Here is a 27,059-nt window from a genome sequence, read left to right on the forward strand (position 1 = left end):
AAGAGTGCTTACAGTAATAAATGTGGTTACAACTTGTTGTTAGTGTCACAGACCTAAGTAGCTTTTGCCCTGGCCTCCATGTTCAGGAAACGAGCCTGCACGTACTCTCAAGCGAGAAACATTTCCGAAAGTTACCATTGGGGCTAGGCAAATTTTGTGGTCAGCCATTTCCAGGAAAACCCCCCCCCCGAGGGTGGTAACGAGGCACCTGTAAATCTCCTAATTAGGAAAAACCTGGCCAAAAAATTGGACACGTCATTACCCTTATAAATTGCCCACCGTGCAAGAGTGGGCAGGGAGAAGACGCAAAAAGCTGTACCTGTAACCAAGCCTGATCAAGTCCAGGTCTCCCTTGGCTGCGTGTTCTCAAAAGCCTACCCGTCTGCCTTTTGTGGTTTGTGTGTGTGAGTATGCCTAGCTGCTGATTTTGCTATTTTTGTTAGCTAATTGGGCCTGTAATCGTGTTGTAAACCGGAGTCTCACGGCAAGCTTTAGTTGTCTTATTGCATTTTGTTTTTATTTAGACGAGTAATTGCATTTATGCTTAATAATAGCACCAATAGCACCCTTACTAACCCTTGGAAGGACCTGAATAACTACTGGGACCTAGAGCGGTACCAGGGTCAGCCTCTGTTTGTAATTGCAGTATTTTTATTATTTGTTCTGGTATTATATTGTAAGCCCAAGTTGTAACTAGTATTAAGTTGTTACTTATCCTCACCTGTGACCCATTCAATAAACCCTCAATTTTAACCCCACGATTGATTGTTTGCGTTATCCCCATTGCTACCTTCGGGGCACTTGTCACCCCTCCCGAGGGCATCCAGTGATCGAACCTCCGCCCTATCCCAACGCTCATTACCTGATAGATAACGGGCACCTTGTGACCATATCGGTGGAGCGAGGGGCGAGAGTAATCAGTAATCAACACTTGTGAATTCTATGGAGCGTTAGCTGCTGAGGTCTGACCATCCAAAATCAGCCACTAATACAAAAAGCTATAAAACTAGCCCTTGAAATTGTTTTACTGGCCAAGCTTTTTCTGGGCATGGGTTTTTATCACTCTCACAAGCCACTATTTTTGTGTCTGCACAGATGCAGGGTAATTTTGCTTTAAATGACAGCATTTCTGATTTCTTTAGCAGGAACCAGCTTCATGGTTCATTTCTGATGTTAATTTATAGCAATGGAAGCAAGATACTGACAGACAAGAAAAAATGAAAGCAACCTGGATCTCAAATGACAGCAAAGAACGACTGCGAATCATATTCATAAATTAGAGTGAAGTCCGAGTCTGTCAGGGCTCAGACACATCCCACTAATGGGCAATTTTCAGGAACAGCCAGTTAACAGGATTTCTCTGAATGTGATCAGACATGGGATTGTGCTTTCTCCAGCCCTCTGCACATGGACCAGCAAACTTTTTTAAATGAAAGGAGGGATTTACTATGGGGAACGCTGGGCCTGTGAGAAAGGCTGGAGCACACACCAACCACTTCAAATATTTCTCTTTCTCCACATGCTGGGCACTAGAGAACTTATGTCAAATTTGCAACTTGATGTAAGAGTAGAGTGCAAAATAAGGAGGGAAAATCTTCCATCAGTAGGGACTGATCACCCGAGAGGCAGCTTTTACAGCAGGCCAAACTTTCACATGTATTACAACTTGGCATGAGCTCATTTCTCATTTACTTTGTTTGACTTGCTCCGTGTTCTAGGTGAAAACTGTTAGGCTTTCGTTGATCCTGCTCAACCTTTGTCCTTTGCTGTAGGCTGAAGTCATCCTGTTGAGTTTCAATAAATCGCACTAGAGTCCAGAAAAATCAGCTGGTGTTCAAACAGATCTGCTCTCCAACCAAAAAGGAAAAAAAAGCAAGTAACAAATTACATTGCTCTTATGTGGACAGCTTCAGGTTTGCCCCATTCTGCAAAAATCAAATAGCAGGCATACAAGAGTTCTGCCATTAGTGAGGTCACATTCTGGTTCAGACAGGGTTGCGAGAATAGGTACGTTTTGAGATGTGCTTTGTATTGACTGAGCCTTTCACCCAGTTGTGCAGTTCTTTAGCACTGCCTAATTATAAAAATCTCTTAACTGCAGCCAAGTGCACCATTACTCCTAGGTACAGGAAGTAAGAGGCAGTGAAGAATTACAAGTTTCTGGCATTTCATGCTTATATTATAGGCTCCCCTTCTGTATAATATCACCTTCCAAAAGGCATCATTCTGCAACAAGATGTTCCCAGGATCTGTATGGTAAAGACACGGAAAGCTGATGATGTTCAGTAAATGACAGCATGTATGCACGTGGCATGTAGTTCACTTAGAGAACTGTCTGCTAAATTTGAAATATGCACCTTTCACATTCATTTAAGGGCTCAGACCACTACAGGGCCAACTGGGAACCAAATGCAGGAAAAAGGGTTTAAATTTAGGTGCAGAGCACAATGTGCATTGAGTGGCGCAACTGCATTCAAACTAATGTAAGGGGGATTGGGAGAAGAGAGATTTAATTTCACTAGAAGAATCATGGACATGCAAATCTATATTGAGACATCTGCACCTCTTAAATTCATTTTATGATTGCATCATCTGAGTCTAGTCACCCAGAAGCAGCTGTTTCCCTTAAAGGTATGGCAACAAGAATGTCCTTATAGAATAGGTATATATTATCTTTTGCTTTTGAACAGGGAAACCCCATGAAGCAATTAGGACTCTTGCCAATCACATCTAGTTGCTCTCACTGTAGGTCTCCGATGTATGGCGCTTTTATCCAGTGGAGGCCCACACCCATCCAAGCAATATCATGCACTATAGTTTTAATGAGGGCTGTCAATTAATCAGTTAACACCTGCGATTAACTGAAAACAAAAATCAATTTTTTAACATAGCATACCTCTGGGCAGGGAGGGAGGCAGAAGCCCCATGTCCAGAGGGGGGCTAAAGCCTAGAACCTCCAGCCTATATTTGAAAATACAGAAAACATCCAAAAATATTTAAATAAATGGTATTAACAGTGAAACAGTTTAAAACTGATTAATTGCAGTTAATAGAATAACTCCTCACTTAACATCATAGTTATGTTCCTGAAAAGTGTGACTTTAAGCAAAACGATGTTAAGCAAATCCAATTTCCCCATAAGAAATAATGTAAATGAGGGGGTTAGGTTCCAGGGAATTTTTTTTCACCAAACGACTATGTATATATAAACACACACACAAAATAAGTTTTAAACAAACGAACAAATTTAATACTGGTACACAGTGATGATGATTGTGAAGCTTGGTTGAAGTGGAGGAGTCAGAGGGTGGGATATTTTCCAGGGAATGCCTTACTGCTGAACGATGAACTAGCAATTGGCTGAGCCCTCAAGGGTTAACTGTCACACACTACAACACAGCAGGAATAGAGGGAGGGGGCAGACAGAGACACACACTGTATGTAAGAGAGAGATGCGCATTTCCCCTTTAAGTACACCGACCCTACTCTTTAGTATACTGCCTTGTTAATTAGATCAGCTTGCTGAGACCACAGCTGCTGTCTGCAAGCTCCCTCCATCCTGAGCCCTGTTGTGTGTCCCCCATGATCTATGGAAGATCGGGTAAGGGGACATCCAGACAGCCTCCCTCTTTCTCCCCTCTCCCCCACACAGCAAGCAGGAGTCTCCAAGGCAGAGGGCAGGAGCAGCACATGGCAGTGGGGGGAGGGACAGCTGAACTGCCGGCAATTGATAGCCTGCTGGGCAGCTGCTGCACAGGGAACTTAGGGGAGCGGGGAGGTGATGGGGGGCTGCCAGTCCACCCTGGTTCCAAGCCCCCACCAGCTACCTGCAATGGGCTGCTCTTCCTGCAAGCAGTGGACAAAGCAGGCAGCTGCCAAATGACGTTAGAAGGGAGCATTGCACAACTTTAAATGAGCATGTTCCCTAATTGATCAGCAACGTAACAATGAAACGTTAACCAAGACAACTTTAAGTGAGGAGTTACTGTATTTGTAATCGCTTGACAGCCCTATTTTTAATCAATACTTCCCTTTCAAGTGGTGCTTTTCAGTGCTGCTAATTCACTAAGTTCTACCTATGCACAATGAGACTGTTTAAAGCAGAATTGGTGTGCCTGCTAGCAATGGAGGGGGGCAGGCAGTACATTTCAAGTAGCTTTTGGATTCTCCCAACTCCCTCCATAATATTTTTCATGTGAATCAGTGCCTTGTGCAGTAAAGAAAGGTTCTTAATGTCACTACTATGACAGTCATACAACTTACCTGTACCCTCATCTCTTTCCAAAGAAACCTGTGAAGCAAACAATCTTAAAAGGGGCTTGTGAACAATTTTAATCCTATTAATGTCATTACATATCCGAGTGGTATTTAAGACAGAACAGCTGCTCAAGATATGACGATGGGAACTATATAAGTAGAACAGAAACTGCATTTAGCACCCAGAACTTAACTAGCTGAGCTACCATGTTTACTGAATTGGCTAAGATCAGATGTATCTGATATGAAACGAATGCATCCTCTAGCAAAGGTACCCGGGCTCTAATATTTCTTCCACATGAGCGGTATATTGCTACTACAAAGGAACTGAAAAGTTCTTCTGTCCTCCACCAACCTATGGCTGCTCAAGCTCTCAATAACAGCACATACAGAGCCTCAATAACACCATATGTGTTTTAAAAGCATTTACAAATTACAAAAAAAAAAAGTCTACGTAATTCTCTCTTTAAACAAAAGTTTAATTCCTTCATTGAGGTTTTAGTTTAACACAAATGCTGCTGAAAATCCTCACACCGTTTTGATGTCCTTGCTCTTGGCTGTTGATCACAATGTATTGGCAGTGAACCAGCAGGAGCTTTGAAGTAGGAGGCAGAAGTTCTGGATAGACCCTCAGATGAGCTCAATGCAGGATGCAAAGCAAAGAAGCAAACGTACACACTTTCCAGCCAAACACCAACTTCTTATGTACCCCCGCCCTCCTCCCTCCCCCTTCTTACAGTGTAGGGTTTTAAGTTACTGCAAGACAAAAATTCAAGGGAAGGAGAGGGGAAAATCTTACTTAAAAAAGACACAATACTGAACAACTAAAAGAACCACTTCGAATCTAGACAGCCGGCTTTTTCCAGCTACACTTATCAGCCATCCATTAAATCTCTCACCTGACACTGGCTGTAGATACAAGTGACTCCAAATAACTCCCTTCCCTATCTCCAAAGTTAGAGAAGACTGTTTATAAAAGCAAAATGCATACAAGAACCAGCTTGGTCTGCTACCTCGTAAGAGTCCAAGAGAGACTGGCTTAACCACTTATTGTGGGATGGTGCAACTACCATGCATTCAAGTTTTGGATGATGCCTATTCTACAGGCAGGAGCACTAGAGACAGCTCTAGGCTTGAGTGTTTCTTCTCTTCCCACTTTAGGAAAGTTACTGCCTGGAGTTAAGTGTGACATTGAGAAAATGTCAATAAAAGCTGCAGAGGGAAGAAGTCTCACCTGACCTACTATCCCTGAGCACCTTACATGAAGAAGAGCTGGCTGACCCAGCCATTCTTAGCACTTCCTAAGGCCTCCAAAGTCCTGCAGCCTCTCTCTTCCTCCATTAACATTCCCAAGATTCCTTTGGGGGGGCGGGGTTTGTAGAAATGGCCGATTCTGGTATCGGCCATAGCAAAAAGTAAAGGTGGGGTGCAAATACTGCAACCAGAACAAAATACATCAGAAACTTCATGAGAGATGGGGCTAAAATGCATGGAAATAAAACTTCTAATAGGAAGTAATATATCAGCCCATTTGATCTACTCCACAGATCCATGTCCAAGGAACATACAGGTCAGGAAGGCTAGACTCACTAATGGACTGGAAAGGAGGGGAAAACTAGAGGGCAACAAGTTTCTTCAGTAGAACAATCTGAATTCAGGGTTTTAACATGCTGCATCCCAGGCTGCAGGTGACAGATCCTTGATCTCCTTCTGGAAGAGGAAACTGCCATCCCACCCCATAGCGCCAAACTTCTTGTCAGAAACTTGGTCAACATACAAGACTTCCTTATACCACCTTGTTAAGGGCTTCTGTCAGGTACAGAATAAGTGATATGGGTCGGCAATCCCTTGGACTCTTGCTGTAGTTCCAGGCCAGCATGTCCTTAGGAGTTCTACTTCCCATACAAAAAAATCCAGGCATGCACGCAAAGTAGTCTAACCTCCCCATAGACAAAACTTCTCCTCCAAAAAAAGGTTGTGGCAAGTGGCCATATCAATTCTGCTTTCCAGAGATCTGAAGTGCTGACTCAATACTACTGGAAGCTTAAACTATTGAGATCACAGTGGGATGCTACGGGCAGGAGCCTGAGCATTACAGATGTGTGCCCTCCACCCCACCCCCTCCCAGAACTGGGCTCAGACTCAGTGAGCCTGACGTGTGCAGAGGAGGAGCTGTGGAGAGCTGCACTGGAACAAGCAGAGTCTTCTAATGAACTTTATAATTAGCTGAACAACTTTTGGTTTTAAAAAAAGCCACACAAGCAGCTGCCAGCATCTGTTATAAGGGGACATGGCTGAATAGGTAGGAGACAGATTCCCCATTATGAGTCCTCCTGATGGCCTCCGCAAGGATCATTGAGATGTCAATCACCTGTAGGGGGGAAAAAGTATCGGTCATCTGGTGGAAGACTGTGCAGGGCCTTAGCATGGCTGGGAAGCCATGACGAATCTTCAAGGCACAACCCCACCATTACAAAGCATAAGCAGATCTGTAGCAGACTGTCAGATACAGGGAAAACAACAAAATCTCTAAACAAGCAGGCATGTCAGGATACCACATTTCATATCACTCTGAAGGTACTGCTGCAAATTGTTCCATTCTGCCTTATCTAAGAGTGGGACAGGAATTGCCAGATGGAATCAGACTTGAGGTCCATTTAGACTAGTGTCCTATATGACAGTGGCAGTGCCAGATGCTTCAGAGTAAGATCTAAGAACCCTGCCATAGGAAGATGTGGGGAAATCTCTCCTCTCAGTAGATCTCATCCTGCTGTCCAATAGTTAAAGAGATTAACTTAAACCCTGAAGCGTGAGGCTTAAAATATGTTAGCATTTATTATGACAACTCTGGATACTCTTAAATTTTACATTCTTGACCTCAACTTCATGAGGCAATGAATTCCACAGTTCAGGGCTAGTTTACACTTGGAAATTTACCAAAATAGTTACTCCAGAATAACTCCGTGTGTGGATGCTCTTATTCCAGATGAAGTGTCTACATAGGGGCTTATACTGAAATAACTATCCTGGCATAACTGTTCTGGATAGCTATTTTGGTAAATGTTCCACCATAGGCCACCTAGAAGATGGTAAGTTCAGACTGTCCCACTGACAGTGATTTTAAAGTGAGACAGGAGCTAAACAGATTTTAAAAATTCTAAGGAGCTTTTGAAAATGCCTTAAGCTTGTTTGTCAATATAATTGCAGTGCCATGGTGTTTGCTAGTGTTCACAGCAGGACAAAGAGAGTTAGAAGTACTGACCTCTGCCTCAAACTTGTCATATAAGCTTGAGGCAAACAAACAATGCCTCAATTCCTCGTCAATAATGAGGAGTTAATACCCACCACATGGAGGCATTGGATTAATTAGTAAAAGGTTCTGGAGAATGCAGACACCAACCATCTGCGTAACACTCAAAGCACTTTGGCTTTGTTTCATGGGCCTGTTGTGGGTCACCCTGACTACTCCCAGTGGGTAACAGTGAGACATGCTGCAGGGTACACAACACAATACATTTGCCAGCGTTCTATTCCATCTGTTTTAATTAATGTTTGTAAATGCTTTCAACATTAAATTCTGTAAAAGCTAAGAAAGGATAAAAGGGACCCAAGAGGAGAAAAAAAAACATAGGTGTGCATCCTTTTCAATCTGAAAGGCTTTTCAAGACTTTTTTCCTTTTCAAGTACCAGCAATAGAAAGTCCCATCATCCCTGTTTTGCCAGGTGTTTCCTTTGGAGGATGCACACAAGTGAATCAGGAATTCTGTGCTTAAAGGAAGGGGCAAGGCAGGGTGTTAGAATCTTTAAGATCCTCTCTTCCAACTGGTTTGCGGCCTACCTAAAAATTAGATTCCCCTCAATCTGGTTTCACTTGCTTTGTATCTCATGTCCCGAACCTAGTAACTTCTCTGATTTCAGGAGAAACAGGTTAGGCAAGATCTGTTTCTAAAACAGAAAGCAGAAAAGCTTTTCAAATGACCTTTCAGGCTTCTCCGTGTTCTAGAGAAGGGAAAAAATGAGTTTGGCCCTTTGGCTTTGCAGGTCACTTTTAAGAGGACCGACGATATGCACCAACCCAAATAACTCTTCCCAAAAAGGAAATCAAGCAGACAACCTAAACCTACCATCTACTCCTCAAACCCCGTCAAGCTCAAAAGCGAAGTAGCTCCTCACCTGGATTTTGGAGCAGTGCTTCATCTTGTCCTCCTGCGGTATTGTGTTTGTGACTACAACTGCCTCGAAGCAGGCATTGTTTATCCGGGAAATGGCTGGCCCAGAAAAGATCCCATGAGTTAGGATAGCGTAAACTTTGGTGGCTCCAGCTGATACAAGCCTAGAAGGGAACAAATATGACAGGGTCAAAAGGCAAGTTTTGTAAGGTGAGCAGTGGAAGAAGAGTGGGGGTTGGGTCCCCACAATACATGGGAAGGGGCTACTACTTGATGTTTCCCATGCAGTTAATGGTTTGGTTGGAGGGTGCAGTCTCAGATCAAGGGAGATGCCAAGCCATGGCATTAGGTGACCAACATAGGTTGAAGCAGTTTTACGAAACAAGTATATCCCAGGGTGCTTTTACGTAAGCAACCTGTGTATTTGAAGAACTTGGTCTTCAGCCCTGGGCTTTAAGACCAGAGCTACAGCCTTGGTAAGAAGTACTTCTACATACAGTATTTAGACTGCCAGTGGCATGGCAAACACAAAGGTATCTACAAAACATGAGGCGCTTGTACAGATCTGCTTTTTACAACCAATAAAATTGATTTGGAAGGTTAAGATTTTTGCCAGGTGTTTTACATTAGAAATTCAAGGTCTAGAGTGACTGCTGAACTAATGAAATGACAGTCAGAAGACAGAAGCCTTTTTTTACACAAATATGTGCCATTAAAGGTGCATTTTTAAACCACTGCAAATCTGTATGTAGCCCTGAAAACCGGGCTACTGAGGAGAGAGTTGTACTCACTGTTTACTGACACTTATTTGACTCACAGTCCAAGACCCCAAAAACATCATCATCGGGGTAACTCCATTACAAATTTGTTATTTGCAATGTAGCGATTTAGGCAAGAACAAGTTTATATTGTGCAGTTTACACCCAACCTCCTCACTCACTTGTCTGCTGCATGGCAGATGGTGCCACAGGTGTCTGCCATGTCATCTACCAGAATGGCCACTCTGTCCTTCACATCACCCACCAGCACCATGCGATCCACCTCATTAGCCTTCTTTCGCTCCTTGTGAATGAGGGCAAAGTCCACATTCAGCCGATCTGCAATGGATGTCACTCTGTGGAGAGAGCGTGCGATGTTTCCAGATTGTGCTTACGCTCCTCATGGAGGAAGCTTTGGCAGCAGAAGTGAAAAACTGCTCCAAGACTACATAAGCAGACTGAATGGACAGCAAATGGTCACAGCTTCCATTATATTGCTGTCCTTGATAAGTCAGAGAAGATATGCTCTCTGCCTCCTACTTTGAATATACAGTTGCACTCAAATCTGTGTGAAGGTGGAGCTACTTTCAAGACCAATTACCCTGAAGCCTCTGATTTTCTGTCCCCCAACCGCAGCAGCTAGAGTAAGGTAACAGAGCCTTCAGGAATGCTTTAATCTTGAACAGAGCAAATAAAAAATTTGCAATTTTGGGGTCTGTCAGAGCTTATTTAAATAGTGTGTTTTGCTGATAAATCTCTAAAGTTTCAGCACCCATGGGGAATCACTTTCAGTTTATTTCCCCAAAGAGCTTTTTAAGTTATTTAAAGAAAGTTAACCTGTTTGATGACCATACTGGCCCCATCCACACTACATTTTTTTTCCTACAAGTTTGCAGTTGCTAACAGGCATAATTTCACTAGTGGTAGCGAAAGCGGGAAATTAAAAGGAAAAAGCTAGCACAGAGATACCCAGTATGTAGCTAATTTGCTGCCCTGTAGAAAACAAACATAACCAAGACCAACCGATAAAAGCAGAGGATATAACAGAGAAGACATGCAATCTCTCCTCAATACTTGGTGCTTATTAACAAGGATTCAATGTCATCTCACTGCAACTGACTGTTGAAGATTTAATTCCCCCTCCGATTGTTTGCATATCAAACAGTTGTGAAGTGGTTAATTCTGCATGGCATAAAGTTACCTGGAGTTCTGCACAGGAGCATGGTCAAGCACATGGTTACTAGGACATATATTCTTGAAGTCACACACCTGAAATGTCACTATTTCTCTCCAAATACCAAGAGCTACCTCTCCAGGTTGTGAATCCACAAACAAAAAGTAGGCCAAAGTCTAATTAATGAGAAAGCATACTAGCAGCTACAACATCCCTCCACACACTAAACTCATAATTGCTCCAGTCTACTGGGGGAGAAGCTTAAAAAAACAACTGGAAAGACAGAAGAAAGGAATGAAAGGAGAACACCAGGTAACTTTAGGTCAGAAAGTAACAGCTGATTGATTGATTGCCTCTCCAGGACAGTTGTACATTGCTAAATGACATTCAGGCTTTTTCTTCACTGTAAAAGGATTTACAACAAAACACAGTATTTATCTTGCTGTAGAATCCTGTGGGAAAACAAGGTAGTTCCAGTGTTCACCATGATATAACTAGGCAAGATCAGCACTATACACGACTATCCCACCCCCACCACGCCTGTCACTGACCTCGTTTGCTTTACCTGGCAGTAAAACTGAACTGCCTTGTTTCCACTATGTTTTTATAACAGGGTATCTGACCTCCATTAGTTATCCCACTGTAAAAAAGTGTTTGGCTACACTTGCAGGTGTGCAGCGCTGGGAGTTACAGCTGTCTTTGTACAGCTGTTTAGGGAAGCGCTGCAGTGTGGCCATACTGACAGCTACCAGCGCTGCAGTGTGGCCACATTTGCAGCGGTGTTGGGAGTGGTGCATTATGAGCAGCTATCCCACAGAGCACCTTGTCCCATTTTGGTGCTGTGGGAAGGGGGCAGAGGGTGTGGGCCATTCTGCTTCCTGTCCCAACACCCTGTGATGCATCATTTCACATCCCAGCAATCCGTTTTTCCGTCCACGTTTGGTGCCATCTTGACTCTCTCAATGGTTTCTGTGCAGCACGATTTCTGTGGGAAATGGAGCCCGAACTGCTGAGGAGTATGCTGATGAGTCTCGGCAGCACATCACGTTTGGCAGTTGAGCTATTCCTTAAGATCCAAAGTGATGAGGAGTCCTATGATGACAGCAAGTCGCCTGACGTGTATGACACTAAATTGCTTCTGGCATTCATGGAAATGCTCAGCACTGTGGAACGCCGCTTTTGGGCTCAGGAAACAAGCACTGAGTGGTGGGATCACATCGTCATGGAAGTCTGGGATGACGAGCAGTGGCTGCAGAACTTTCGGATGAGAAAAGCCACTTTCGTGGGACTGTGTGCTGAGCTCACTCCCACCCTGCGGAGCAAGGACACGAGATTGAGAGCTGCCCTGCCAGTGGAGAAGCGGGTGGCTATTGCAATCTGGAAGCTGGCAACTCCAGACAGCTACCGATCGGTCGGGAACCAGTTTGGACTGGGAAAGTCGACCGTTGGAATCATGTTGATGCAAGTTTGCAGGGCCATTAATCGCATCCTGCTAAGAAGAACCATGACTCTGGGGAACGTGCAGGACATTGTGGATGGCTTCGCACAAATGGGTTTCCCTAACTGTGGAGGGGCAACAGATGGGACGCATACTCCTATTCTGGCACCACCCCACCTAGCATCCGAGTACGTTAATCGGAAGGGGTATTTCTCGATGGTTCTCCAGGGGCTTATGGATCACCGTGGGTGTTTCACTGACATTAACACAGGCTGGCCTGGAAAGGTGCATGATGCATGCATCTTTCAGAACACTGGCCTGTTCAGGAAGCTGCAGGCAGGGACTTTTTCCCCAGACCGGAAGATCACAGTAGGGGATGTCAATATGCCCACTGTGATCCTTGGAGACCCTGCTTACCCGTTAATGCTTTGGCTCATGAAACCGTATACAGGGAAGCTTGACAGGAGCAAGGACCGGTTCAACTACAGGCTGAGCCGGTGCTGAATGACTCTGGAGTGCACTTTTGGCTGTTTAAAGGGGCGCTGGCGATGTCTGTATGGGAAGCTAGACTTGGGGGAAAGCAGCATACCCGCGGTTATATACGCGTGCTGTACCCTCCATAATATTTGTGAAGGGAAGGGTGAAAGATTCAGTCAGGCATGGACCTCTGAGGTTCAAAGCCTGGAGGCTGAATTTGCACAGCCAGAGAGCAGGGCTACTAGAGAGGCCCAGCACAGGGCTGCAAGGATTAGGGATGCCTTGAGGGAGGAATTTGAGGCTGAAAACCAACAGTAATGTTTGATGCCTTGCACAGGAGTGAAGTGCAGTGGTTACAATGTTAGTAGGAATCTATGTTTCCTAAGCTGATTTGCAGTGCCTGTTTCTTTCCTGGACTAAGGTATCTTTGACCTTCTGCAATAATAAAGACTGTTTTCAAAGCCAAGAATTCATTTATTGAAAAGAAAATAACTTTATTGACACAGACAACATTTTGGGAACCTAAAAGGGCAGGAGGGTGGGGTGGGGAACTGTACAGTCACAGGTTTGAGTATGTCCTGTCTGAAGTGCTGTGCAATGACTGCTGCACTTCAGGATGCCTATACTGCATGGTGATGGGGGTTGAGTGCGGAGGGTAAGGGTCGTAGTTCTCAGAGCTGGTTGGTGAACGTACAGGTGTTGGAAGCAGCTGGTAGTGGTAAGAACTTGGATGCTGGGGAAGGGGGTTTTGAGCTGACATTGGGGCACAAGGGAAAGAGCTTTGGGACGAGGGGGGACCGGCGCAGTAATGCTTTGCCTGCATGGCTATGAGCGCCTGGATAAAGTCCGCTTGGCGCGCCAGGATGCTTATCAGCTGCTTTGTGCTTTTCTTCCTGGCCGCTGCGTTTTTCTGGCGGATCCTGCTTTCCCTTTCCCTCCAGTCCTGCAGTTTTTGATTCTCTATGACAGAGTGATCCATAACTGCTTGCAGCATGTCGCGGCTTTTTCCGGGGGTTTTGGAGTCTTTGAGCTGTTGATAACACAGGCAGCCGACATCTCAAGGTTTCTTGTGGAAAGGCAAAAAAGGCAACACTTAACAGAGGCAGCACTGTTTATATCAGACAGTTATTCCCACACAGTGGAGTTGTTTACAGTCTTCACAACAGCATAATTTTCCCATACCAAAGAGAGCACACACAACCCACAGGAGCCCCGAAATGGTGAGTAAAGGGGGACTGATTGCTTCAGGGCTGTACTGTCCTCGGGGTTTCTGTGCATTGGGGAAAGCAAACAGCTGCAGGAGGCACTTACACTGAACACTCTCCCAACATTTTCCACAGGAGTTGATCCTGGAAGATATCTCGCTGCTGCGGGTCACCTGGGAAGAGCAGGAGGGTCTTCTACAGCAATGCGGATTCCGCCCTGGCCCCTATGCAGCTTGCCTGTGTCTTGTCTTGGTCCCACCCCTCGTGGCACAGTGGCGCGGACGCATTAGCCTGACTGGGACAAGGACCACAGTGGCTCTCCCAATAAACTTGAGCAAGCGCATTGCCCACGCTCTGGCTGAAACTTTTGAAGAGATTACCGAGGCCGATTACCGCAACCTGATAGACCACATCAATGCGCTATTCCACATCTAGGCATGCAAGCATGCAGAACCCTCCCTCCTCTCCTGAAAAATTTCCATCCTGAAAATAAAAGCCGCTTACCGGGAACCCGCTCCTCTGCTTGTCCTTCACGAAGTACCGGCTGCTGCGACTGGCTATCTTCCTCCTGGCTTGAGAAGAGCTCCTGGCTGCATGCCTCCAGGGACTCCGGGGTGTCTCCCCCCACTCCAGTACCCTCAGTCTCTGTTTCCTCCTCCCCCACCCCCGCTCTGAAGTGTCCATCATAGTCCTAGGACTGGCGGTGGGGTCACCCCCAAGTATCGCATCCACCTCTTTGTAAAAACGGCAGGTCGTGGGGGTAGCGTCGAAGTGGCGGTTTCCCTCACAAGCTTTGCAATAGGCACTCCGCAGCTCCTTCACTTTAACCCTGCATTGCACCGCGTCCTGGCCATGACCCCGTTCCAGCATGGCCCTTGATATTTGCCCACAGGTATCGTAATTCCTACGGCTGGAGCGCAGCTGGGACTGCAAAGCTTCCTCCCCACAAACACTGATGAGGTCCAGCAACTCGCCATTGCTTCATGCTGGGGCTCGTTTGGCGCGTGGAGGCATGGTCACCTGGAAGGATTCACTGATTGCACTCCACGCCTGGCTGAGCAAACAGGAAGGGGATTTTTAAAATTCCTGGTGCATTTAAAGGGCGGGTCACCTGAGGCCAGGGCAGTAGAGTTCAAACTAATGAGCAGAGTGGCTGAACAGGCATTCTGGGATACCTCCAAATACCTCTGGAGGCCAATAACAGCGCTTTTGATGGCCACACTGGCGGAGCAGCGCTGCATCACCAGCGCTGCAGTCGTCATTCTCCAGGCTGAGGTGGAGTACAGCCAGCACTGTAGCTTTGCAAGTGTGGATGGTGAGCGAGTTGCAGTGCTGTAAAGCCACCACCAGCGCTGCAACTCTCCAGTGTAGCCAAGCCCAAAGCTTGTGCCCAAATAAATCTGTTAGTCTTTAAGGTGCCACCAAACTCCTTGTTGTTCTTGTCCGTGAAGACAGTTTCAGTGTTAGTTTTATGTTATGTCTCTGGACATTGCCAGTGGATGCCAGCCATTACTCAGTGTTACATAACAATAGAGCACTTCAGGCAGATTAATGAAATCAACTCTGATTAGGCCCAAGGTAACTCAATTATGTAACATGTTTCAGAGTGATAGCCATGTTAGTCTGTATCAGCCAAAAGAATGAGGAGTACTTGTGGCACCTTTGAGACTAACCAATTTACTTGGGCATAAGCTTTCGTGGGCTAAAACCCACTTCATTGGATGCATGCAGTGAAAAATACAGTAAGAAGATATGTATACACAGAGAACCTGAAAAAATGGGTGTTGCCATACCAACTCTAATGAGACTAATCAATTAAGGTGGGTTATCAGCTTAAAAAACTTTTGTAGTGATAATCAGGGTGGCCCATTTCAAACAGTTGACAAGAAGGTGTCAGCTACTGTTACTCACACCTTCTTGTCAACTGTTTGAAACGGGCCATCCTGATTATCAGCTGGAGAAAAAAAACGGCAACACTCATTTTTCATATTCTCTTTGTATACATATCTTCCTAGTGTATTTTCCACTGCATGCACCTGATGAAGTGGGTTTTAGCCCACTAAAGCTTATGCCCCAAATAAATTGGTTAATCTCAAAGGTGCCACAAGCACTCCTTGTTCTTTTTTCAATTATGTAATTTAGTTCTAGCCATCAAGGCATTTCTAATGTGCCTATCATTAAGCTATCTAGGCATCTCAATGTAAAAGCTTTACACTTTAAGGAAACCAATTTCTAACTCAAGCAAATGTTTACAGAAGGAGTTATGGGCAACCTGGAGCCCAAGACTTCTACATCTGCCCAATGAATCAGTTTCACTCTCCTTTCCTCCAGAAGGTAAAGTTGCAGGCTTCCTGCTGAGAACTTCAGTTACGCAAACTATCCTCTGGTTACTACTGATCCTGGCTGGCAGCATGAAACATTGTGACCAGGCTCTAACAAGGATTTACTTATTGCTCAGATAAACGTGCCTGGGATACATAAGGATTGGCGCTAAGGGTTTCTGCACTTGAAAAATTCCTAGAGAACTGGAGCCCACTCATTATATGGGGAGTTATGATGACCCTCCCTTTATGGCTAGATGAGAGGGACACCAAAAGCTTTGTAACATGGGATCATAGTATGGAAAAGATTGAGACCCACTGGTTTATATCCTAAAAGAATAACAGATGCCACAGCTAGCGTGTCACTAAACAGAATTATATCTATCTTGTGTATAGATTAGGTGTCTGAAATCTGTTCTGGCCAATTGGCCTTTAGTGTCACTAAGTCAGATCAGACTTGTGTGTCACACGCCTCGTGGACACAGCAAGGTTTGTTTTAAACAGATTAAATGAATTTTCTAATTTAAGTTTAGGGCATCCATCTTCTTCAGACTGGTGTCTGGTTTGCAACCAGTTCTGTATCTGCTGAAGATCAACCCCTCACAATAAACTAGGCAGCCGGCTTTCCCTACAAAACGCTAATCTCAGGCCATGCCCGCATGTGGAGTTGTACCAGTTTAACTAAAGGCATGATCTTAGTTTGATTAAGTTAAATCTGTGCAAACTGCATGTCAACTCTTAAGTCATGTCTACACTAGCAAGCTTACAGTAGCACAGCTGCACTGCTCTAAGATGGCTCGCATATCTGCTTTTTGCTGATGGGAGAGAGCTCTCCCGTCAACATAATACAACCACCTAAACGAGTGGTGGTAGCTATGTCAGTGAGAGAGCAGCTCCCACCAATACTGCGCTGTGCACATGAGCACTTATGCCAGTAAAATTTATGTCGCTCAGGAGTGCGTGTGTCTTTTTCACACCCCGAGCAACGTAAGTTTTGCTGACAAAAGTGGAAGGGTATACATGGCCTTAGTTTAAGAAGCTTGTATGTCAGTTAAACTTAAACAGAATCCTAACGGACTTAGATCAGTGTTTCTCAACCAGGGGGTCACGGCACAGGTTTGGGGAGGAGGGAAGTTGACAAGTGCAGGGCTCGCATTAAGATGTGGCAAGAAGAACAATTGCATGGGGCCCTGTGAAGCTAAATTACATGGACGAGCCCTGCTGCACAGGGCCAAAGCCTGTAACTTATGGGGCTGGCAAGCAGGGCAATTCCTAATGCCCAGCACAGAGTATTATTTATAAGTTGCTTAATGGTATTTAAGGTGGGGGAGTGTTGCATTTTTTAAGTTCAAAGGGGGCTGTCAGCACAAAAAGGCTGAGAAACACAGACTTAGATTAAACTAGGCTTACTTTGATTTAAACTAAGTATGTGCCACAGTGATTCTCATGGTTTAACTAAATCTGTTAGCTAAACTTGTGCAAATTTTCATGTTTATATAAGGCATCCAAGAGAAATTACCTTTGTCTATTCAGTTGGGGTATGGTGCAGATAGCCCATAACCTCCAGATTGTCAGACTCCGTGCAACCTTTAGCCTGTGGGCACATGCCACCTCATCTGCCAAATGGGGATACTTCCCTCCCTACTTCGAAGACATTTAAGAATGATCAGGGAAGAGGAAAACCTTGGCCACAAGACTTCAGAATGCAATGTGATTTTCCTGGAACTCTTGCACAGAGATTACAGCTAGTTGGTTTGGTATTCCAGATGCTGGCACTAAGCAACAAGCCACATCAGTAGTTTTAACATGTAAGAGGCTGGTATATTTTGTGAGTTCTAATTGAAGTGGATGTTCCAAACACCTGGCTGCACTGCAGTAGCGTACTGCTGGGTTTATAATTACTCTCAAACAGTTTGCGGAATGGGATGTTGGCAGTAAGAACTGAGGTTTGAGTATGATTTAGGGAAATATTCCAGAATTAGTTTAAGGACATATCCTCGTTGTATCATTTGTAGTTGCTGTGGAAAAATATTACGAAGCGAAGAGATCACATTTTCAAAGAGTTGCACTAATGAGCACAGTATCTCAATCTGCTACTATATTATCATGTAGCAGATGTTTTGAAGTTCCTGCCTGAAAACAAAGCTGCACTTACTTTTCCAATCCCTCCCTTTCTAAAAAAATCATGCATGGGCAGTTCCACTTTTACATGGAATATGCAACAACTTCACAGTTTGAGGAACAAGCATAGACTATGACGTGTCCAAGCAATAATTCTAGGAATCCACTCAAGTATTTTCAGGAACCTATTTCAAGATTAGCCTTCTGTAAATTCTCTAGGAGGACAGATCAGGCTACTCCAAGCCGACTGTAAAAAGGGAATGTTGACTGTGATTTTGGGGAAGCAGGTTTGAGCAGCGAATACTTCCAGATCTCAGAAGTTTCACATTGTTACGAAAAAAGACAGATTACTAATTAAAATGGATGTGAAGATATACTACTGTCAACTAGTCTCAGTTCTGATGCTTCTAATATCTCACCTCTTTGCTCCACCAGCATCTGGTGAAACAATAGTACAGTTCTTCCACTCTGCAATGTTCTCCTTGATCCACTTCAGTACAGCAGGCTCTGCATACAAATTATCCACAGGGATATCAAAAAAACCCTATGGTAAGACAAACAGGAGTAAATATACTCTGCATAACTGACTATCAGATTCCAAAGACAGACCTGGCAGAAAGCAACAGAAGCCCTGAAAATAATCAGGCTTCCAGCTACAGCCTTTTCATAGTACTGTTATTCAGCTCTCCTTACACTTACATTAATAGATGGGCAGTAATCTTCAGGACACGCAGAATACTAATGCAAGAGAATATCTTCCGCCTCTATGGAGAGTTTCAGAGTCTAGTGGGCTAAAGTTCACAGTAATCCCTTTACTCTTAAGTTGTGTTATGCACTTCTGCTGATCAACATGAAAACAGTTCAATACTGGCAAGGACCTGATGTGGACATTCATTCCATTTATTAGTGTAGCAGCTAGTTGCTTGGTTTGTTTTTTAAACTGAGGGTTGGCCTCATGCTCTGGATGCAGCCAATTTCATACTACCTCAGCAGAAGCTTCCAGGGAAACTTCACAGGTTGCCCAAATGCCAAAAGTTAGTCAATCCTGGCCTATCAGTGGATGATGACTACATAGATGAATACTTGGCAAAATAGGCATCTCCTACATGCAAGAAACACCAATCCTACCTGCTCACTCCATTTTTGGGCTCATGTTAAGACTCAATACCTCCACAGAGCAAGCTGAAACAGGGAAATATGAGCCACCTGCCCAGGTCTTCAAAGGCAATAGTTACAAGGGTGAATGTATTATTAAACTAGTGGGTCTCACACATCACTGCTTCTGTAGACTAAGCTCACTGCACATACTGGGGGGAGGGTGCTCCTTGCATTTCTATTCTCCTCATGAGTTTTTGGTGTGCCACACTTCCATCCCACCGTATTTCAGCAACTCCCTGCAAGCCAGAAGCTCTGTGCACCACCTATTCCTGCTCTGCTGCTACCAAACACTCTCTTTCTCCTGTACGCCTCCCCATGCCTTTGTCCCTGCGCCTGTAACAGGGGGTCTGTGTGCTCACCCAATCACCCAATGCCAGGGGCTATGTGCACCTCCACCTCATCCCACCACTAACTCTTTTCTGTTTGGGAAAGAAACATTTAAGAGTATCAACATGTCAACTCTATTGGGAAGAGAGGAGATAGGTATTGTTAGGACAGAACATGTAATGGCACCATCAACTAGTTCTTTGATCAGACAGACAGACCTGGTTGAAGCTGCTGGTTCTGCTAACTCAGGTCACCAGGGGCTCTGTGTGTTCCCCATTTCCCCCTTCCGGTTTTCCAATTTTCACCTAAATCAACAGAATTCTGCCCATCGGTGCCTAAAACATTCCCTGAAATGTCTGCGTTTATCAGATGTGGCAGTCAAAAATTATTACACTATAACCAACCAGACATAGAAATACCATCAAGTTGAGTGTAGGGCCTTGATTTGCTTGGTCAATCAAGAACAGCAGCAATCTTATTTACAAATGACCATGTGTCAGGCAACATAAACTAAGGATCTAGTCACTGCCTGTTACTGCCCTACTGGCCTAGACCATCCCACAGGTAACATCTGTAAGGCGGAAGTATCATCTGCATGTCTACATCTGAAAAGCGTCATCTTCCCAAGTTTCAGTCCATACCTGAATCTGAGAAGCATGTAGGTCCATGGTGATGATGTGATCTGCGCCCGCCACAGACAGCATGTTTGCGACCAACTTGGCAGAAATTGGGGCTCGACTCTAGCACAAGAAAAAGCTATGTTAATTTGGACGACAGCAAATTCACTTGGGAGTTTAAAAGAAATACATTTCAGCCTCTCTCTCTGGGGTATAAATCATTGCCTGAAAGTCTGAAAATATACTTCAATTTTACTTAAAACTGCCAAATTCTCAAACACCCACACTCCATCCAGGGAGGAATACAGCTTGGTAAGTTTCCAAAAGGAATAGACATTTACACAAATCAAGACAGCATCTGCAATTCCACTGATTATGATAAAGGATGGCAAATGTCAAGATGAAAAAGTGATAGACTATGTTAAAATAATTTCCCCCTGCCCTTCTCTTACACACTGCAGTTCCGCACAAATAGGTGAACCAAAGAGTTGCACACCTTCCTCTGAAGCACAGGCTTCTGGCTAGAAACTAGATGGGCTTATGAAACTCCTGTTTGCATTACCTTGTCCTTTTTGTCCTGGCGAGCATAAGGAAAGCATGGTATGACTGCAGTGACACGGCTAGCTGATGCAATCTTGCAGGCATTTATCATAATGAGAAGCTCCATCAGGTTGTCATTTATTTCACCACAGCCACTCTGCACAATGTAGACATCCTCTCCACGCACGCTCTCACCTATTTCCACACTAGGTGCAGGAGATAAACAAGTGAAATTAAAAGCACAAAACAAATACAATTTGGTAACAGCAAGCAGCCTGCATCAGCAATTTCCATGCAACTTAGTAACCGATCAAGAAGACCCAACAGAAAGGCAGTTACTTATTTGTTCAGTAACAGTACATTTTGCTTAACAGCAACCCAGATACAGTATTAATAACTTCCAGTTAATAGCAACATTTTGTTGGGAACAAATCCCATCCCTTAATATTTAATATTAATGGGATTCAGATATTGGCAACAGTATGCCACTTAACACTTTTTGGAAGAAAAGCTCTACCTGACAGCGAGGTTTGCAAGGCTGCAGCCAGGGAGGGAAGTGCTGGGACATACCTTCCCTAGCCGCAGCCCCACAAACCTGCCTGCAGAGGGAATGCACAAGAGGTAACTGGCTTAGGGCTGCGCTAGGAGGGGAGGCTGCAGGCAGGGCAGTAGTAGGGAAGGGAGCTGAACCCCAATGCTGGAGCTGTATGGTACCTCTCCAAGAGCTCTCCAGGCTATGGCATGCCAGAGGACAGCACCCAGAGTAGGAAGCACTGGGAGGTCCTGAGCCCTAACCCCTGGAAAGCACAGGGAGCGGTATAGTGCAGCCCCATGGGCCCCCAACACCCTGCTCCCCGAAGAAAGCCCCAGTATCCAAGGCTGCATTTCCCCTCCCCATAGGCAAGTTTGTAGGGCTGCAACCAGAGAAAGCCATCCTAGCACTTCCTTCCTGGAGGCCTGCAAACCTGCCTTCTGCTTATTAGCAATAGCTGGACAATGATTGCCAGCAAAACATTGCCAAAGGTCTGCTAATAGGCAAAATCTACTGTATTTTACATTGCTCATTTTGATTAAATATACTGATTCAGCTGGGAAAGCAAAAACCATACAGCCTCTATTTTAGGCTATGGCTACACTGGCACTTTACAGCGCTGCAACTTTCTCCCTCAGGGGTGTGAAAATACACCCCCCTGAGCGCAGAAGTTACAGCTGCTGTAAAGCGCCAGTGTAGACAGTGCCCCAGCGCTCGGAGCAATCCCCTCTGGGAGGTGGAGTACCTGCAGCGCTAGGAGAGCTCTCTCCCCGAGCGCTGGTGCCACAACCACACTCGCACTTCCAAGCACTTTGGAGTTTCGAGTGTAGCCATGCCTGCAGATCTCTATGTAATGTACTCACACCCCCTGAAGAGTGCTTAAGCTCCTCCAAGTCACACAGTGGAACCATTGAACACAATTTCACTCACACAAGGCTTCTTTTAAAAAAGGAAAAAGCAACCAGATTTTTAGAAGAGCCCACAGGGCACCGAAAACAACATTATAAGTCTAACATTTAAGAGTGATTTACTGACGTGAACAGAGAACCCTTCAACATCCTGTTTTGAGAAAGTATTCAGGGTTAATTTCTTCATGGATATAATTCACAGTAATCCCTGGTGAAGGGATTTTGAATATACGCTAGAGGTCCTGGTGCCAGCAGCAAATGGCCAGACAGCTTTAGAAACACGTACAGAGAGGCCTGCCCCAGGAGCAGAGGAGGGGGGGAGATGAGGCAGTGGCTTCTATGAAGTCTGAGGAAGTGCTGTGTAAGGCCTTACGTAGCAACAGAGTGCTCCAAAATGTTTCAGTTGAGAGGACAAGCCAGTAACATTGGAAATAGCCAGAAAGCCCAGAATCCATGGAGGAAGAAACGGGGCAACTTTTCCCTCATCTGTACTACATACACCAACATTTTGGAGGCAGCTTCACTTTGGACTACAGCCAGAGAATTTGGTTATTACTAACTGGCAAGTGGCTGCAAGAGATTATGCGACTCAAGCTGAGGTCAGTTTAATTTTAGATGCAGTCTTGCTGTACACCCAGATTTTCATACAAAGAATTAACCAGCCCATTCTCTTCCCTCACACATTTCCCAACTTCTTGTCTCCTCTTATATTTGTTGCTGTGGGCTATAAATTCAGGATCAGCTGCTCTTTTGTTAAAGCCCAAGCAGCACTTATTAGGAAGCCAACCTCATCTCTCCAGGTAAACACCCTAGTGACTGGTGAGGAGGAAAGAACATCTGTGCTATTCTTATACAGTCAGCATTATCTGCTAACATTAAGAACTTGACCAGTCAATTGGAAGGATAAAAGCACTTGATACACGGTTGTGAAGTTGGTGTAATGATACAAGCCATAGTTCAGTAAACAAACCCCCCTCCTTTGACAAGTTTTATCTAAGTCCTGTTGGTTTCTCACTTACAGCCCGTATTCATGCAATGAAAACATATGTACTGTTTTTCCTGATGTGTGTGCACTCCATTCTCATATACAGCCTAGAAAACATTTATAAGACTCCTACTTCTGAAGCCCTTATAACAGGATCCTTTCAGGTAACCCTTTACTCCAGTTCGTGTATGTAGTAGGTGAGCACATATAGTAATGTTGTGTTCTGTGAATACTCATGATCCATATTCTGTGAAGAGACACCCATTTTATATTGTTCAGAAGCAGTGCACTTTTATAACTGCATATTAGATCCATGGCTCCCTGAACTTACATTTGCGGTTTTTAAAAAAGATTAAGAATGATAAACAATAATAGATTGTAGAGATGTGGAAAAAGTTACAGATTCATAGTGCTTGGGAATTCCCAGAATATTTTAGTTATCTACATAAACACTAAACTCAAAAGTGACCTACAGAAACAAGGTGGGTGAGGTAATACTTTCTTTCACCAGAAGAAGTTGGTATGATAGACAAGCCTTTGAGCTCACAGTGACCTGAAGAAGAGCTCTGTGTAAGCTTGACAGCTTGTTTCTTTCACCAACAGAAGTTGGTCCAAAAACAGATATTGCCTCACTCTCCTTGTCCTTCTAATATCCTGGAACAACAACACAGCAATCAAAAGTTCACTATCTTGTCTGCAATCAGGGAAAGCAGTTCACAGTTTGCAGAGAGACTAAAAGATACAGCACAGGAGAGATGAAAGCCTCAAGTTGCCTTCATGGACTGCTAAGTGATCACAATAAGGCTTTAAATATCAACGTTGACCTTTTCAGTGGTAATTGTATCAAGCTTTCAGAAAATGCTCTTCAGTGTGACTGGATGTACCAGCCACACCCTAATGGTCCTTTCATATGGAAAATAATTCTCTAGCCTAAGTTTCAAGTTTTGAATGTCTATAGTCTAGTCTTTGTCTTATTGTACTTAGAAGTAAAAGCAATATTTATTTAATGCTACTTCGCTAGTGTCTTGTGGTTCCTACAGTGCTGTTTACAGTTTTTCTAGAAGCTTGGCAGAGCAATAGTTATGAGGCAGGACACCATTAAAAAATAAAAACTACTAACCAAATACCTAGTATTCAGATTAGTGCATGGCAAAACCCAGACAGAGTATCAAGATGCGCTAGGGGAGAGATAAGGTGAGTGAGATAATATCTTTTATTGAACCAATTTCTGCTGGGAAGTGTGACGAGCTTGAAAGCTACACAGAGCTCTTCCACAGGTTAGCCATGACAAGTGGGTATCAGGTTTCAGGTGGGTTTGTACATGGCACAGCTAAGACAAACCACTGCTGCCATGACCCGTGCTACCGCAACCACACACGGCTATTCATAGTCACGTTAGCTGGAGTACATGTACACAAGCAAGGGAATCACATAAGAATGGCCATACAGGGTCAGACCAAAGGTCCATCTAGGCCAGTATCCTATCTTCTGACATTGGCTGATGCCAGGTGCTCCAGAGGGAATGAACAGAACAGGTAATCATCAAGTGATTCATCTCCTGTCACTTGTACCCAGCTTTTAGGAATACCGCGCCTGCCAATCCTGGCTAATAGCCATTGATGGACCTAGCCTCCATGAACTTACTGAGTTCTTTTTTGAACCTTGTTTTGGTCTTGGCCTTCACAACATCCTGTGGCAAGGAGTTCCACAGGTTGACTGTGCATTGTGTGAAAAAAACCACCTCTGTTTGTTTTAAACCTGCTGCCTATTAATTTCATTTGGTCACCCTTAGTTCTTGTGTTATGAGGAGTAAATAACACTTCCTTAGTTACTTTCTCCACATCAGTCATGATTTTATAGAGCTCTATCATATCTCCCCTTAGTCGTCTCTTTTCCAAGCTGAAAAGTCCCAGTCTTATTAATCTCTCCTCATACTTTAATCACCATTATTTACCTCTCTCCAGCCTGAAAACTGACTATTCTTATCCTTTTGTTCCTATTTTACTAATCCATGGAAGGACCTTCCCTCTCACCCTATCACAGCTTACTTTGGATAAGAGCCTTTGGTGAAGGACCTTGTCAAAGGCTTTCTGAAAATCTAAGTATACTCTTTCTATATCTAACACATTCCTCTTGCTGTAAAGGTAAGTTTAAGTGTATGTAGTCTATGACAAAATATGCTCCTATAGTATAATATGGCATCAGCCACTCTGATTTTTCAGTGGAAGCCATAGGAGGGGCAAGAACAGCAGTGAATAGTGTGGGTCCATTGTCTAACACCTGCACCTCCATCCAAGAGCTCTCTAATTACACAAGATACTCCACAATTGTCAAACTTTATCTTCTGCAAATTAAGCCTATTCTTCTGTGGCTTCCTTAGTTAAGGCTCAAGAGCATCCACACAGCAAAGTCCTTCGGAAAAGCAACCTGTCAGCGTTTCCACTCCGTGTTCACTTCCCCCTGGGAACTGCTTAGTGCTCAGGGCTTTCCCAAGCAGCAGAATGTTACCCTGAGCCTTGGCCCGCAGCAGCTGAGGTGCTGGAGCGCTGTCTGCAGACTCAGGCAGAGTGAGCTACAACACTCACGCTGCAGGAAACGAAGCGCGAAGAAGGCCAGACACGTTGTTTTGAAGCAGACCATACAGACGGCCACGGCGGAGCCTCTTGCTCTCAGCCAGCGGAACAAATACCCCAAGACTACAGGCCCCTCCCCCCGCACGCTACCAGGGCATCTTCCCCTCCCACAAGGCACTGGGACTCCCACCCCAGCAGCCCAGAAACTTGCGAATATCGCTGGCCCCTCGGCCAGCCCCCTACCCCCAGCAGTAGGAGCAGGTCTGGGGCTGGAGCACCCCCCAGCCCGCACCAGGCCGGACTCCATTTGCCGAGACCGGGAGCCGCCGCAAAGCAATACAATTCCCAGCAGACCCCGCGCGGCGGCCGCGCAGCCCTCAGCCGCGGTGTGCGGCGTGGCGTGCCGGGAGTTGTAGTCTTCCCCAGACCCCTCTTACCACGTCTCCTGGTTGCTGAACTTCTTGGTCACCACCTTGCCGAGCTCCAGGCCCAGGCGGTCGGCGATTTTCTGAGACAGGTCTTGGTGCGAACTCCCGCTGAAGATCTTGATGTTGGGCATCGCGGCGGCCTCCTCCCTCCGCCTCACAGCGGGGCCGGGTTGGGATCCGGGCTCCAGTCGCCGCTCCCCACAGGGGTGCTGACGGGACAGCACAAGAGACCAACGCGTGTCTACTCCGCCATCTTCCCCTTCCCGCCAGCCGCACCTCCCTTTATAACTTCCCCGGCGACCACCAGCCCCCGCCCGTACCCGGCTCTTATTGGTCGGCTGGCGCGAAGGGGCGTAGTTAAAAAGACCTTCCAGCGGCCAAATTGGCTAGCGGTAAAAGTGGGTGGGGCTGAGAGCACGCGCGGGGTCTGGCGGGTGGTACTGCGCGCGCGGCCTCCCACCCCTTACCTATGTCGTGCTAAACAACAGCCGAGGCGATAGCAGCGGTTGCTAATAGGGTGGCTACGGCACGGGGGCGCGTGGCAACTGAAGGGGAAGGGGCGGGGTTAGAGGCAAGTCAGCGCCGCAGCCGGTGGCTGCGTATCGTTGCGGCTTGAAGCGTGTCGGCTCCCTCAGGGGTGGGGTGAGGGCGTGGATGGGGATTGGTTGGGGGTAGGGCTTCCCTTGCCTGCTATTGGGCAGTGGGGTGGCGGTGGGAGGAGCTTCTCACCAAAGTCGCAGGCGGCCGGGGTACGCGCTGGATAGGAAGTTCCACTATGTGATGGGGGCGGGTAGGTCACGCTGCGCTCCTTGGCCAGTCCGGGGCGTGTGGCGCCCTGCTCGCATCGGCCCGCATTTGTGGGCTGGGGAAGGATTGGAGGCTCGCGTGATAGGGGCGGGACGGTGGGCACTGCAAAGTAATGCCCACTGGAGCGCCTAACCCTGGCTGCAGGGACACTGGTGGGGTTTGGGTTAGCTGGAGCCTGTCATCACCCAAGAGAGGGATCTTAGTTCTCTGAAAACGCTGTCTCAATGTGCAGCACCAGTCAAAAAAGGTAACAGAGCATTAGAA

At 45.5% G+C, this 27,059-nt stretch overlaps 1 protein-coding gene and 1 long non-coding RNA gene across 3 annotated transcripts; both read right to left on the minus strand.

Moving 5' to 3' along the window:
- Positions 1 to 4,715: 4,715 nt before the first annotated feature.
- On the minus strand, positions 4,716 to 26,591 carry PRPS1 (phosphoribosyl pyrophosphate synthetase 1). Of its 2 annotated transcripts, XM_050965760.1 has the most exons (8): positions 26,456 to 26,591; positions 25,998 to 26,197; positions 20,585 to 20,768; positions 20,047 to 20,145; positions 18,340 to 18,464; positions 9,367 to 9,540; positions 8,431 to 8,590; positions 4,716 to 6,628 (listed from the first exon to the last, which is right to left on the minus strand). In XM_050965760.1, exons 2-8 carry the CDS (start codon positions 26,117 to 26,119, stop codon positions 6,536 to 6,538), a joined length of 957 nt encoding a protein of 318 aa, XP_050821717.1. In that variant the 5' UTR covers positions 26,120 to 26,197; positions 26,456 to 26,591; the 3' UTR covers positions 4,716 to 6,535. The 2 variants fall into 2 exon arrangements, with proteins under 2 accessions (XP_050821717.1, XP_050821716.1); XM_050965759.1 differs by lacking the exon at positions 26,456 to 26,591 and having other exon boundaries at positions 25,998 to 26,431.
- LOC127057115 (uncharacterized) lies at positions 13,269 to 14,139 on the minus strand. Its single transcript, XR_007776019.1, has 2 exons — positions 13,983 to 14,139; positions 13,269 to 13,339 (listed from the first exon to the last, which is right to left on the minus strand). It is a non-coding gene; the product is annotated as an uncharacterized LOC127057115 (long non-coding RNA).
- Positions 26,592 to 27,059: the final 468 nt, after the last annotated feature.

Source organism: Gopherus flavomarginatus, chromosome 8 (genome assembly GCF_025201925.1).
Source record: "Gopherus flavomarginatus isolate rGopFla2 chromosome 8, rGopFla2.mat.asm, whole genome shotgun sequence".
NCBI lineage: Eukaryota > Metazoa > Chordata > Testudines > Testudinidae > Gopherus > Gopherus flavomarginatus.